The sequence below is a fragment of the Chrysochloris asiatica genome, unplaced genomic scaffold (genome assembly GCF_000296735.1).
Source record: "Chrysochloris asiatica unplaced genomic scaffold, ChrAsi1.0 scaffold00037, whole genome shotgun sequence".
NCBI lineage: Eukaryota > Metazoa > Chordata > Mammalia > Afrosoricida > Chrysochloridae > Chrysochloris > Chrysochloris asiatica.
Window position 1 is genome coordinate 22,614,150 of NW_006408555.1, and position 14,475 is coordinate 22,628,624.

At 48.2% G+C, this 14,475-nt stretch overlaps 1 protein-coding gene across 1 annotated transcript in view; it reads right to left on the minus strand.

The window, feature by feature from the left end:
- PRMT7 (protein arginine methyltransferase 7) overlaps positions 1 to 14,475 on the minus strand; it is a 33,330-nt gene continuing 18,855 nt past the window's right edge. The window contains exons 5-17 of the mRNA XM_006860328.1: positions 14,212 to 14,324; positions 11,032 to 11,273; positions 10,644 to 10,824; positions 9,133 to 9,260; positions 8,648 to 8,786; positions 7,625 to 7,708; positions 7,277 to 7,324; positions 6,529 to 6,618; positions 3,851 to 4,012; positions 2,752 to 2,826; positions 1,178 to 1,338; positions 427 to 523; positions 1 to 183 (exon numbers count right to left, since the gene is read on the minus strand). Of these exons, the coding sequence (XP_006860390.1) occupies positions 1 to 183; positions 427 to 523; positions 1,178 to 1,338; positions 2,752 to 2,826; positions 3,851 to 4,012; positions 6,529 to 6,618; positions 7,277 to 7,324; positions 7,625 to 7,708; positions 8,648 to 8,786; positions 9,133 to 9,260; positions 10,644 to 10,824; positions 11,032 to 11,273; positions 14,212 to 14,324 (1,703 nt within the window). The remainder of the gene's footprint in view (positions 184 to 426; positions 524 to 1,177; positions 1,339 to 2,751; positions 2,827 to 3,850; positions 4,013 to 6,528; positions 6,619 to 7,276; positions 7,325 to 7,624; positions 7,709 to 8,647; positions 8,787 to 9,132; positions 9,261 to 10,643; positions 10,825 to 11,031; positions 11,274 to 14,211; positions 14,325 to 14,475) is intronic.

Here is a 14,475-nt window from a genome sequence, read left to right on the forward strand (position 1 = left end):
TCAGCATTCATCATACAGGGCACCTGAGAGTCTGAAGTCCATAGTGATGTCTCCACTGTGGGGATTAAACTCCACAGCATAGGTAACCACGGTCTGCAGGCCGCCCAGTGGCACTCTGGGGTCCAGGGTGGTGCTGAAGAAGTATACGGCCTGCTTGCAATGGGGGTTCCAGCAACAATCCCCCTGTGGGAGGAGCAGATGCTAGGTAGACAGGGCCCCTTCCTGTCCCAAGCCCCCTCCTGGTTGACCTCTAGCCCAGACAGTGCACAGCAGGAAGTAGTTCAGGAAAAACTTCGTAAGTTATCACCTGGCCTGAAGAGCATCTTCCAGAAATACCAAAGCCCAGAGAGCAGGACCATTTTTCCCTGGGCAGAACCTGCTCCTAGGGTACACCACAAACTTGGGGCCCCACGCACACAGCAATACCTCTTCTCCCGTGAGTCTCAAGAGGCCGGTGCTGACAGTGCTGTCTGGGGTCAGGTGGTAGTCCATCCACAGCACAGCCCCATGGCTCCTGCCAGGCCTGGAATGGATGGGAAGACCATCACACACAGCCATGTGGCATGGCCCTGACTTCCAAGGCAGCCCTGGTCTGCTCCACTGTTAGTCTACCACCACCCAGGACTACAGGCCACATGGAAAAACCTGAGCAAAAGTGGAGGGGGCTGCGGGCTGTGCCCTCTGCCAAAAACTTACAGGCCCCTCACTTCTTGCAGCCTGACCAAACCGAGTGACCACCAAGCAGGCCAGCAGCTGCAAGAAGAACCGCTCCCTCAGTCTGACATGCAGCACGTCTCAGCTGGAAAGAGCCTTCCAGAAAGCATGGTTGGAGGTTCAAGGAGGCACGTGCCCCAGGGTCCCTGAAAGAGGGCTCCTCCTGGAGAGGAGCTGATGGACCAACTGCATCACAGCAAGCAGCCCTCCCCAATTTCTAACCTGCTGTATTCCCAAGAGAGTTCAGGAACCTAGGCCAATAGGAAACCATGGTAATGAAATGCCAGTTCTCTGGAGCTGTGTGGCCCACCCACCACAGAGCTCAGAGTGAGTCTCAGATGTGGTGGTGACAGCAAAGCCCACTCTAACCACTCCCTCCCCGGCGTTACCTGCAGGGGACCCAAACCAGTGTCAGCAGGCCAGCCACACCCCACCCCAGCCTGACCTCCAGGTCCACACTCACCTCCTCAGCTCCATGGAGCCCTTAGCCCGGACAGGCTGCTGGGGCACTGGCTGCTGAAAGTCAAAAGTCAGGATCTGCTGGGGTTCGGAGAGGCCACGGCAGGGGTACTCCCAGAGCGGATGGGGCTCAGCTTCCCGGCTCTCCCTGAAGTCCAGTGCCCGCTGAGGAGAAAGGAGGGTCTGGGGTCTGCAGCTCCTGTCCTCTCTCCAGAAGATGTCAGTGGCACCTCTCTGCTCCACAGGGAGCCCCTCAGGAAGACTCGGGTCTCCTGGAAGCACCAGTTCTTCCCTTTCTGCTACTGCACACACATTAACTAAGTCCTTTGTGAGTCACTTGGCCTCCTGTAGCTTCATTCGCCCCTTTTACAAATGGGCAGCAACGCCTACCCATTGACTTATTCTGAGACCCAAATGTCTATATGGGTGAGAGCAGCTGGTCACCTATGGATCACCCAATACTGTGAGAACTTGAGGCTCAATGAAGAGGACCAACTATAAGTGAAAGTGAGGAAGGCTTTGCCAGGATGGCTGCCTTGTCCCAGCATTTGGGTGAATAGGTATGAGTGACAATAGACCCGGTGGGGCAAGGTGGATTCTGGGAGCACAAATGTCAGAGTGCTTGAGCACATCTTCATGGAGACACCACAGCGCCTAGCTCCTTGGTCTTCACTCAGGAGAGATGCAGACACCAAAATCATACCAGCAATAAACAAGGAACATGGCAGGACAGGAGCAAAGGGTGATGGGAGTGGGAAAGTGGGAAGGGTCCAGGAGAAGCCTGGGGGCGGGCATGAGGGTCTCTACACAAAGGAGAAGAGGCCTTTTACAAGTAGAGACAGCTGGCTAGTCATCCTAAGAAGGAGCAGATAAAATACAAACAGAACCATTACTGGATTTCTTTACAAGTGTTTATAGAAGCAACCCCATAAACTCTAGAGAACTGGGGACAAAAAGATAAGTAAAGTAAGGAAACACACAGGAAGGCACTTGCAAATCACAGACTTCACACTGGTGTCTACTCTTCTACGCCTTTTGCACAAAGCCTTAATACATAAAAATGTGCTGTGCCTGATTCACTTTGCTTCCATTCACAGGGTAAAAGCCATGGGTGCACTTCAGGACTGCTGAGTCCTGGGGAAATGCAGGTCCCAGTGGCTGCTCAACCTCTGCTTTTGATACTGAAGTGCTGTCAACATTGGCTATACCCATGACCCCACAGTGACCATCCCTGTCCCACACCCTTCCCCGAAACAGAGTTCCCTAGTGAAAATGGTCGCCCAAAATGACACCACACTGCCTTCTAGAAAGACTGGCCCAACAGAAATGACTTGCAGGTTGGCTCCAGGGCTGTGGTGACCTCTGGGCCTCTCCATAATGCAGGGGTGGACACCCCACTAAAAGAAACAGTTCTCAGCTTACACAGCCAGGGCACCCAGTGAAATGTTTCCAATCTCTCAACAGAAAGCTCCTGGCACATGGCCTAAAATGCCTGCCCCAGTCCCTTGAGGGCAGCTAGATGTCTGTCTGTCAGAGACCTGTGACCATGGGTAGTAGGTAAACGGCAGCCCCACCTACCTTGATCATGTCATCCATGATGTGCACATCAAAGCCTTCACAGTCGCCACAGGGGCTGCGGATCCGCCACAGGTCCTGTGGGGAAGGCACAGCATCGTCAACATCCAACACAGGACCTGGGCACAGCGAACAGACGTCCAGCCCACCCAGGCCAGGGAAGTGTGGCCACGAGAGCGTGACATCACTGCGGTGGCCCCAGCCCTACTACTGAGGCATGTCTGCATGAACAGGCATGTCCAAGGCTGAGATGCTTCCCAAAGCAGATGACAGAGGACTCTGCAAATGTTGCCATGACCCCGGTCCTCTCCTGTGAGTGGGCTCCAAAGCCTCCTACTCCTCCAAAGCATTTCTTGGAGAGGAAATTTATAAAACGGTTCCCCAGAGCACCAGGATGAGGGAGAGAGAAAAAGGTTCTCCAAGGAGGTAACCAAAAGTTCAGCTTCCCAGGCTGCACTACTGCCTGCTGGGATGCCTGCTGGGAGCCAGCACCACCCTCTCAGTGCCCTCTGTGACCATGAAGACCAGAATTTATGTAGACGTCTATTCAGCAAATCATGATCACAGAAATGTCCAGAATGTAAGTGAAGAAGCCACTAACCACTCATGAACATAGCCTTTCTTAACCAAAGAAATGGCAAATGAGACTCAGTCTGTACTTCAGGTTAAAATAATTTCCAAATCCTTTTCATAAATAAGGCATTTCCCGAAAAGGCTTTGTGACTGCGGTTCTGCTTTGATGAGAAAAATGAACATGAAGCTTTTCAATTTTTTTTTTTAAACACAAAGACGCTGACTGTCCCGCCTCAAAATGCTTTTAACAACTGGCGCCTCAGCTGTTAATGAGAACAGAGTTGGCAGCACAGCAGGGGCCCCTGAAACTTTTCATTTACATGGTTTAATTATTCTGATAAGCCACCACTGTGAAATGACAGCACACAGTCATTTGCAGTTTGTATGTCAAATGGCAGTGTTTTAACCAGGCAAGTAGCTTACAGCTGACCCACACCATGCTGCCATGGGAGTGCAAAGACCCACACCCCTACAGGCTGCCAGTCTGCACCCATACATTCACAAAGATGAGGTCCCTCGGGTGGCCTACCTTGAACTCCACAACCACGGCATGCAGTGAGGCGGCCTGAGGCATCACCACGGCACCGGGTGCCAAGTACTGGTCCACGGCAGTCCGGACGTACCAGAAGTACAAGTTATGCCATGGCAGCAGGCTCGTGGTGAAGAATGGCTCTCCCAGCAAGAGGGAGACCTGGTGGGCAGAGCAAGAAGCAGGCTACAGTTCCACGGGGTTGTGACAGGTCATCCAAGCAAACAAGCGCACAGGACTACCTCCACCTCTGAAGAGGAACAGGAAGGATGGCAGCTGTTCTCACTGAGTAAAACAAGGGCTTGACAGATGGAAGCTGGGCAGGCGTGCACAGGGGCACCCTAGAGGTAAGAGCATCAGACAGGATGGGGCCCTAGGCTTCCTCATCAAAGCTGCCATCAGAGTTTCTCGCTGGAGCCAGGGGAGTCTTTTTCAACGAATTATGGTTGCTGTTAACTGCTATTGAGTTGTTTCCAACTCATGTCGACTTTGTATAGGGTTTCAAAGACGTGGTTAGGGTTTGAACAGCTGACTTTGCAGTTAGCAGTCCAGCGCTTATCCTACAGCACCACACCAGGATACCTTTCAATGAAAGGTGTTGTGAACACTAGACAATTGCCTAACAAAGAATGAAACTGTACGCTTTCCTCACATTGTATCCAAAAACTAACTCAAAATGGACTACTTAAAAACAAAACAAAAAACCAGTTGCCATCCAGTCGATTCCAACTCAGAGCCAACCTATAGGACAGAGTCAAAGTGCCCAAGGGCTTTTCAAGGCTATAATCTTCATGGAAGCAGACTGCCACATCTTTCTCCCACAGAGCTGCTGGTAGGTTCAAAACACCAACCTTCTGGTTAGCAGCCAAGTGCTTAGCCACTGTGCCACCAGGTCCCCTTAAAATAGATTGTAGACCTAACTAACTATAAAATTTCTAGAAAAAATAAAAAGAGAAAATGGATTTGGGTCTAGGCAAAGAGTTTTCACATACAATGTCAAAGGCATGAGTCCATAAAGTAAATTTAAAAAAAAAAAAAAAACAAAACAGTAAACTGAACTCAATTAAAATGGGAAATTTTTATGCTTCAAAAGATATCATCAGGAAAACAAAAAACAAAAAGGGACAGATTCAATTAAAAAAAAAACAACCCTTATATCCAGAATATGTAAAGAACCCGTTCAAGTCAATAACAAGATAAACAAAACTGAGATACAGACTAGTGGGCATGTAGTTTTCTTCTGGATGATGAAAATGTTCTGGAATTTGATCACAGTGGTGGTTGCACATATTTTAAGTACTAAATATCAATAGTAATGCATTTTATGTTACGTGTATTTGAACATAATTATAAAATAAAAGAACAATGAAAGAATAAACCATAAAAAAATTCTTTATCCAGGGAGGACAAAGGCCTCTACATCAGCAGTGTTTTAGAATTTTGACTTTGGTGCTACATACATGGCTGACTGTATTTAAATGTTTTATACAACTCTTTAAGGAAAGAAAGACATCCTGGTGGTGTGATGAATTAGGCATTGGGCTGCTAACCATAAAGTTGATGATTCGAACGTGCCAGCCATTCCATGGGAGAAAAGAGGAGTCTGCCTGCTTCTGTCCGTCCTATAGGGCTGCTGAGAGGGAATCGACATGATAGTATGGGTTTGATTGTAAGGAAACAACAAAGGGCTACTTGTACAACGATGATCAGAGCAGCATCTAAACAAGGTAACGTATATCAACTAATGAATGGTCCAACACATGTGGTATATCCATACAATGACTGCTACTCAGCATAAAAAAGAACAAAACACTATGCATGGATGAACATCAAAAACATTATGCTCAGTAAAAGACGGCAGGTGAGTAGCTGCCTGGAGCCAGTAACTCCAGGGAAGTGTGGGAGTATTAGCAATGTTCCAAAACTAGACTGGGTGATGATGGTTGCATGACTCTTTTTAAGTATCACTGTACACTTGCAATACGTTAATTTCATGGTACGTCAATTTTACTTCTATAAATCTGTTGCTTTAAAAAACACAAAAAAGGTTGGCAGGAAAGAGGATACACTCTGCTTTGGAAAAGTCCAGTCAGCAACCAGATCTAAGAATTAAATCCAAAAAGGTGACAAGGTCTCTTACATTGAAGACAGGTTTGGTGGCCATCAATGCAAGTTTGGGACAAAATACAGAGGAAGAAGAGAGGCAGCCAAGGACAGAACACCGTGGGAAAGTAATCGAAAAATTGCAAGATGGAAGAGCAAGCCATGAAGACGACCAAGAAGAGCACCCAAAAAGGTCAGAGAAGACCACCACCTAGAGAATGCTCTCTCTGAAGAACCTCAGAAGAAAAGTGTTTTGAGGAGGGAGAGGAGTTCTGAGCCCTGTGGAGAAGCCCACACTGGTGACTAGGAGACCACCCATGCTGGAAGACAAGATGGGAAGATGAAGCTGAGGAGAGAGGATTAGCACTGCTGCGCTTGTCCTGGAGGATAGAGCAGAGAGTTCTGGGAACTAATACAGGGAATGCTCACTGGGCAGTTCCACCAGCTCCCACACACCCTTGACTCATCAGTCAAGCTGGTAAGTCACCATGAGGAGAAGCTGGGGCTACTTCAAAGCTGTCTGTCTGTCTATCCTGAGCAGCACCCAGGGCAAATACACAGTGCCTGCTACTCACCTTTTTATCCTCCAAGTCTTCAGGTGTTAACAACTCAGGTCGTTTCTCTATTACATTTATTTTCTCTTCTAAGTTGTTAGCCTTGAAAATCTTCGAAAAAAAACAAAAAACAAAAAGCTTACTGTCTTTTTATTAAATATTATTTTCATTCAGAAAAATCACCACATGTGGCGTTTTCTGGTGAATCATTTTGGGGCCTACTTTCCTCTGCTTTGTGAAAATTCTCCCCTAGAGGGAATCCTGAGAGCAATGGAAAGACCAGGAGCAAAACACTGTTAACAGCAGATGTTGCTCCTGTAGGCACACATGCAAGACTTCAAGATGGGCTTGCAGTTCCTTCAGAATGGAAACCACACCAACCACTGGCCAGGTCAAGTGAGAAAAACAGGGAGAAAGCATTACAGAACCAGGCCGTCAAGCCAGGCCAGCAGCTCTCTTTTCCTAAGAACTTGTGTCCCAGAAAGAAGCCATGAATTCCGTTTTCTCACAGCGAAGATGTCATTTTCCTTAGCTGTATGTGAAGTGAGGAGAGACGTCAAAACTTCTTCAATCACAAAAGACATGCGGAGTCTGAGCATTTGCTTCTCTTTCAGGGACTGCCTAGGCTAGCTTTCTGGCCAGCTCTCAACGCAGCTGCTCCTTCCTCCTGTTCCCCTCTGTACCGACACTGCTTCGAAATGAGCAACCCCAGACTCAGGCAGAAACCTCACAGGTGCCGCACCCCTTCAACAACAACGTAAGCACTTACTTTCTTCATCAGTTGATGAGAAGCTGCTGAACTCTCGACTGTAAACACCTGAATTGGACAGCAAACTATCAGTGTAAGGAATTCACTTAACAGAGAAAGAAAAATTCTTAAAGGCAGCAAAATTCATTTCCACCTGTGCCCATCACCTCCCTAGGAGAGCACCTACTTTCTGCACCAACCCGAAACCTGGGCGGCGGCTGTGGCAGTAACAGTAACAGTAGCAAGCATGGGAAGCCACAGATACCCCAGGCCCCTGATGACGCAGGCTGCCCCACACACAGCTGTTTGCAGCGAAAGCTTGGAAGGTGGAGCCCCAGTCCCAGACCACCTCAGGGGCTGATCCCATACCTGCTCTGCCCCCAGGTGCAGGGCCAGCACAGGGAGCAGGCTGCCATCGCTGACGCAGAGACAGACACTGTCCGGCTTCAGCACCTGCAGGACAAGAACCACCTTAGCACAGCCTTTTCTCACGACATCAAGGTGTTCAGCAGTTTGTCAAGGAATCCTTGTTGGAAAATAAAACACCTCCCAGCATTGCCCTGACCCCACCAATGCACTGGCTCTCTCTCTCTCCCTTTCTAGAACCCCTCAGCACAGATTGGACCCTCTTGTCCCCTACCTGTGATGTTACCTTCAGTCCACACAGTCACCTTCACCCTCACCCCTCAAGCCCACCCACCTCACACCCCTCCTTCTCACTATCCAGCCGCAACTATCACGAAAAGACCGTCAATTTGTCCTGGGAGGCCCTGCTGAAGGCCTGTCCCACGTGCAAGCGCAGCCACCACCCAGGTCACGATGACAGATCTCTTCCCTGCCTGGTTACAGGAATGGGGCCTGTCACTCAAGAATCATGTGGTATCATCTGACTTTCTAAAGTCAGGCAGGACGCTACGGGTCACTGGCCCCAACAGACTAGGATGACAGCTTGGAGTCTTCCTGAAAAATGCAGGCCTGTACAGAGACACACAAAACTCTAGACACAATTCCAAAAGACATCTGTGGTCCCCAAGTGAACAGATCCCTGCTCTGGGGACCCAACTAGAGGTGGCAGATTTACACGACCATTTTCAGTTTAGGAAATTTTTTAAAGGGGTGGCAGATAAAAGGAGAGGGGCAGCTGAACCCACATTGACGGCCACATGAATAGGGGTGACACAAAGGCAGAAGCATCCAGCCAGACAAGAACAGGCACTTGGGGAGGAGAGCCACGAACAAACCCCTTAGAGTCCAGAAGCAAGTACTCGAGAGCCCAGCTGAAGCCACTCACAGACAAGGGAGCATATAAACAAAATCAGCCAACCACAGAGCAGTGAGCTCCCAAGCTAAATTCTTCCTTGCCCACAAGTCACCTCGGGGCTGGACACGTACCATCTTCAAGGCCTGGACATACTGATCTGTTCTGTCTTGATCGTTGATCTCCCCAAACCGAGGCCGGTTCCAGAGCAGGTGAGCCTGACAGTCGCAGATGGGGCGCACTTGACAGAGGTCAGCCCTGTCGTTTTCGCCACTAGGCCAAGAGAGGAACACAACCATCACAGGTGAAGAACATGACCTACCAGACACAGGAGGGCCTAGGGGTAGGTGCCCAGGGACCCCAAGGTCCAGCAAGGATACAAGTCCTGGGACTGGCTCTTGGTCAACAGTAGAGGTTAGTGGGCTTCTCCAGAAAGCAGAGGTGGTCTTTGGATAACACACAGCCAGGCACTGGCGCATCTAGTTCCAACCCCTGTCCTTGTTTGATTGTGCTGTTACAAAACCATCCATAGGCATCCATGCAGGGCCTGGACATGGGGACTTTACATACATGACAGTCACCAAGGCCCAACCTTCCACCTGTGATGCTCCATGCGTACCTGGACCTCTGCAGGCTGAACCACACACAATAGTCGTCGTGGTGGGCCACCAGGCAGATGGCCGAGTCCTGTGCCACAGGCTCCTCTCGGGACAGGAAGTACACGCACTGCATCCAGTGGTCCCGCCACTGAAAGGGGAACAGAATCGGCTGTCACCATGCTGCCCACCCAGGAAGGGGCCAAAACCCATTACAATTCGTTTCCATAGACCACTGGTGGAGACTATAACTGGTCCCTGCGGCTGAAGAGTTGACGAGGAAAACCCTAGAGTTACAGAGGTCAGTGGCAGAAAATGCGCCAGGACTGCCAGCTGGAAGAAGACACCAAGTGCCTAGTCTTCAAGTGGCACCAAGAAGGGGGCAGTAGTACAGGTACTCCGGCCCCACTCTGCTTCTCTACCTGCTACCTGCTGGGCTCTGTTTAATGTTTCCTCTGAAAAGAGAAAGCCCCAGCTTTAAACAAACATTTAAACCCACTGCCCTGAAGGATGCATGCAGTGTGTCTGTGGAGAAATGGGGGTAGGAGGTGGGAAAGACAGAGGAAGGGAGAAAGAAAAGCAAATGTGGCAAAGTGTTAACTGATCAATTTATGTAAACAACACATCAATGTTCATTTTCAGCGGTGGTGGTGCTGAGGTGCCGTGGAATCGGTTCTGACTCATAGCGACCCTGTAAAGGGTTTCCAAGGCTGTAAATCTTTATGGGAGCAGAACGCCTCATCTGTCTTCTGCGGAACAGCTGGAAGTTTCGAACTGCTGACCTTAAGGTTCACAGCCCAATTCGTAACCACTACGCTACCAAGAGCTCCTTTCCTTTTCAGTAGTTCTGTGGAATTAAAATTTTCCCAAATAAAAATTGAGGTAAGTTTTGTTTATTCTTTTGAATTAAATGGAGTTTTTAAAGAATGAAAAAATCTGAATTGCAACATCATTTATAATGCTAGGTGTTGGTGGTGGTGGTGATGTGCCATGGAGTCGGGTCTGACTCATAGCAACCCTAGGTGGTAAATCTTTATGGGAGCAGAAAGCCTCATCTTTCTCCCGCAGAATGGCTGGTAGTTTTGAACTGCTGGCCTTGAAGTCAGCCGACAGACTACTAACACTACACTACAACACTCTTTAGTATGGGGAAGGCTACACACAGCCTGCCACATTTACAGCAATCTGTAGTTCTCGCTCTGCATTTCCGAGTTCTATGCGCTGTCTCCTACGAGCTGATGAAGACCTGCTCTGCTGGGGCACTCTGGGGAAGCGGGGCGAGAGCTATCAGAGGAACTGGGCCAGGAGGGAACAAACAGCACTCCACAGCAGCTCCATTACCACAACCCAGACAGATGTCCACTTCACTACGACCAACCTTAGCTGTTTTTTAACGTTTTGCTTTTGATTCTGATAGTCCTTTCTGTCTCTGAATTCTTGTGAATCCGAGAATCAACTCACTACGTTCCCATAACCAAAGGCAGATTACCAGTTTCTTGATTTATGTGAAACGTGCTCAGCTCCAGCATCTTACCTGGAGCCCCTCTGGATCTGAGTGTGCCCAGAAGGGTGCCATGGTGCACTTGATCTTCCCCTCAGGGTCCATTTCAATGTCCCACCAGGAGAGAACCACTTGAGCTCGGCCAGATGCCAAAGGTACAAACTGCTGACTATGGCAGGCTGCAGAGCTACTGACTTGCTTACTGAAGTCCACACTGTGGAAGGATATTCAGAAATGTAAGCATATTTCAACCACACACGTTCCATTTTTAAGCTGTTAAAACACCAACGATGATAATTAGACTCCAGCCTGCTGGTGCCCGGTGATACCAGCTAGGATCCCTTCTTATCCCAAAAGGAGGTCCAGACCCAAATGCCATCAAATATCTCACAGTGTCATCACCCGAGTGGCTCATTGGTACCTAAACATAGGGAGTACGTCGCTGAGTGTGATGAAGTCTGCAGGTGACACCTGGTTCAGCTGAATGTCATAGACGGAGGGTGCACCAGGACACCTCTCCAACTCCAAAGGAGGGACGATGATGTGGTCCTGGAGGCCAGTCCGAACATGGATGGGAAACAGCTTGTTCCACGACCACATCCTTTTGGACTCTACCAGCTGGGCATAGACGGTTGCTCTGTGAGGCACTGCCTCACAATTTTCCTAAATTTATATTAAAAAAAGAAAATAAAAATAAATAAATGCAGGTATTACTATGACCCATAGTAATACCCACAGTTAAAAAAAAAAAAAAAATCAATCAAGAACTCTACTAGAGGAAGATAAAAAATTTTTGATAAAAGAAACAAGGGTAAATTGCTACAATTTGAGGAACTTGACCTATACCTACTGAGAGGGAAAGAGTTGTCACATCAAGTATAAATCCTATCCCCTCCATATACAGGGTTGATACGGATGGCAACTTAAGACATTGGCAACCTAAAATATGTGGGCAATAAAGGCACAAAGTGACTGGCTTATAAATTATCAAGAGGGAGTTTAGTATCAGAGTGTGTGGGGTGGTGGTGGTGGTAGAATCCCCTCTGAATGGTTTTCATCTTGTCTAGATGGGTCTGGTGAAAAGAGATGGGGATAAGATTCTTATGAATCAACAGTAATTATTAAGATGACTAAATGTGATTGTCACAACTGTAAAGGTAGAAGTTTTATAACAAAAACGGGGAAGTAGTTAATTTTACAGTTCAGGAACAGAGGACCCTAGGACCATCAAGGGAGAGGAACACAAGCAGACTGTGGGACCCTATCCAGAGAAGCAGTGACACCAGAGATGGAGGCTGAGAAGGCGACAGGACGAGAGAGAGCAGCTGACTCATGGGAAGAGAAAGGCTGTGTGCTGGCCGCCAGGAGGCAGACATGCAGAATGTGCCCTTTGGTTGTTTAAATTATTATATATTCCTGAATGTCTTTGTGTACATTAATTAAAAAAAAAAAAAAGAGGGAACAGAAGAAAATACTGCTGAATGATGATGCATGGAGAGGATAGTAATCATTGCAATGAAACAGAAAAATGATAGGATGAGTGTAAAACCGATGTTCTCCCATGTAAACTATCATTCAATTCACAATAAAAACTTTAAAAAAATTTAAACAAAAATGGTTTCTTCAACATTAGGATGGTGTCCTGGTGTGGTGCTGTGGGTTAATGCACTGGACTGCAAAGTCTGTTTGAACCACAAGCAGTTCAAGCTCACCAGCTGCTCCTCAGAAACCCTATACTGAGATGCTATGGGTTGGAACCAACTCAACGGCACTTAACAACAAGGTTGGTGTGGTAACAGCTAATACCTGCTTCACCAGTAGGATAGCGGATCGCTTTCTGCCCTACACTCTCTGAAAGAACAAAAAAAGAACTAGATTTCAAAAAGAATTTATATTATACCTACAATGCCTGAAAACACCAGATAGGTTCCTAGCTACCTGACACACTGAAACACTTCACCATGCTGATAACCTCCCACACTAATGGGAAGCCAGAGTTCAAAGTTCAAGCCTCATTACTCAGCAGTCATGCTGGCCCTGGCTAAGAGCGTTCATTCTGTGCGGCTCCTGCCAGATACCAACACCACCTTATTACAAAGCCCAGTGGACAACTGCCCACGTTCAGCTGACTTGCCCTCGCAGCACTTGACGTTGCAGACCACACTTCTCACTTGGTTTAGGTCAAGTTCCTGTCTAGTGTCCCTCCTGCCCACTCATTCATGCCTTCAACACTCTCTCCATGCCAGGACTGGGGACCTTCTTAAGTTTCCTGGGCACTGCTGACATACTAGGCCAGGTCCTCCTGTTGTGGGGCACTGTCCTGTGCACTGGAGGTGACATCACCCCAATTCATCTTTCTGGCTCTTTGATGAGAGCCAGTCTCCTTTGCCTGAAGAGCCTCATCTTCCAGAGCAACCACCAGGTGGGGATGGTGATGAGAGTACACAGGGTACACCAGCTGTGAGTGGAAGGGGAGGAAAGCTGCCTGTGACCTTTCAAATAGGATAAATTAGAGAAGAACTAACAATTCTCAGTGTGCTTATTCCCTCTTTCAGGGATTTGTCTTTAGTGGTTCTAATGTGGAGAAATTAATTAATACATTAATACTGCAGCTGATTACCAGGAAGGCTCTTGACAATTTAGCAATTGAGCCATCTCACTAAACCATGCAGGGCTGGAGAGAGATATGCTGACTGTGATTTGGGTGGACTCCAACCCCAGACCACCTTGGACAAAGCCCTTCTTCAGTCCTAGGTACCTGACCTGGAAGGTGCTCACCAGGCAGGGCTAATAGATGACGCAGAGCAGCCCACCCTGCCCCAGTGGGTATCAGCCTGTGTCTCCACCTCCAGTTTTATAGCTACAAAAAAAAAAAAACCCAGACAGACCCAGTTCTCTGAAATAACATTTCTGCTTGTCTCTTCCTTTTCAAAAAAACTGCTACATCACCACTTCCCATGCAATGGCCTAGCATTCCAGGTCTTCCACCTTCTATCCCATTGTCTACCATTAGTCCACAAGAGCTCCAGGTAGCGCTCACTGGCCTACCCAACAGGTCGCCTACCTGCGACACCTTTCCCTCTCATCAACACCTTTGTAAATTCTACTCCCCAGTCACCTGTGCTTTCAGCTCCTTCTGGCCCCTAAGCTCTTCTACCAGTCATAACCTAAATGTCTGTGGTGCTTCCGTTTGCCTGTCCATTCAGTCCCTCAAATCTTCACCTCTGCTGGCTACTGTGAGGCTTATACAAGGGGGCTTCAAAAAGTTTATGGGAAAACAGACTAAAAAATAATGGAATTTCCAACAAACTTTTTGAAGCCCCTCATATTACTCCCTGGACACTAGAACCCCTTACACACAGTTACTACTCAAGACTACCTACTGAACTGACTTGGAACATGAAGACGGCGTCTTGCCTTTCAACTCTAACCTCCTAAGACTTGGCACAAAAGTCATGACCGAGAACCAACGCCTCCCAGAATGGAGGGACTGCAGAGGTACAATAGGTCCGAAGGTCTTTTGTTGAACAAGTGCAAGAACGGAAGCTGTGGGAATAGATGGGATCACAATAGTGATCCAAGGAGGCCCTCAGTTTACTACCTGTACGAGATGCCTGTGGGCGTGCTCATAGGAGGGCAATGCCCCCTCCCCGATCAGCTCTGTGTCAAACAGTTCTGTGATCAAGATGTTGGCACGGCATGGCATGTCACCATCTGCGGAACACAAGGAAACAGAGTCAGAAGCACACAGCAAACAAGGAAAACACTGACAGCAAATATGTGCAAGACAAGGAGCCCCGGTGGCACAATCCCTGGTTGGCATGACTGCTAACCAAAATGTCAGCAATTCGGACTCACCAGCTAC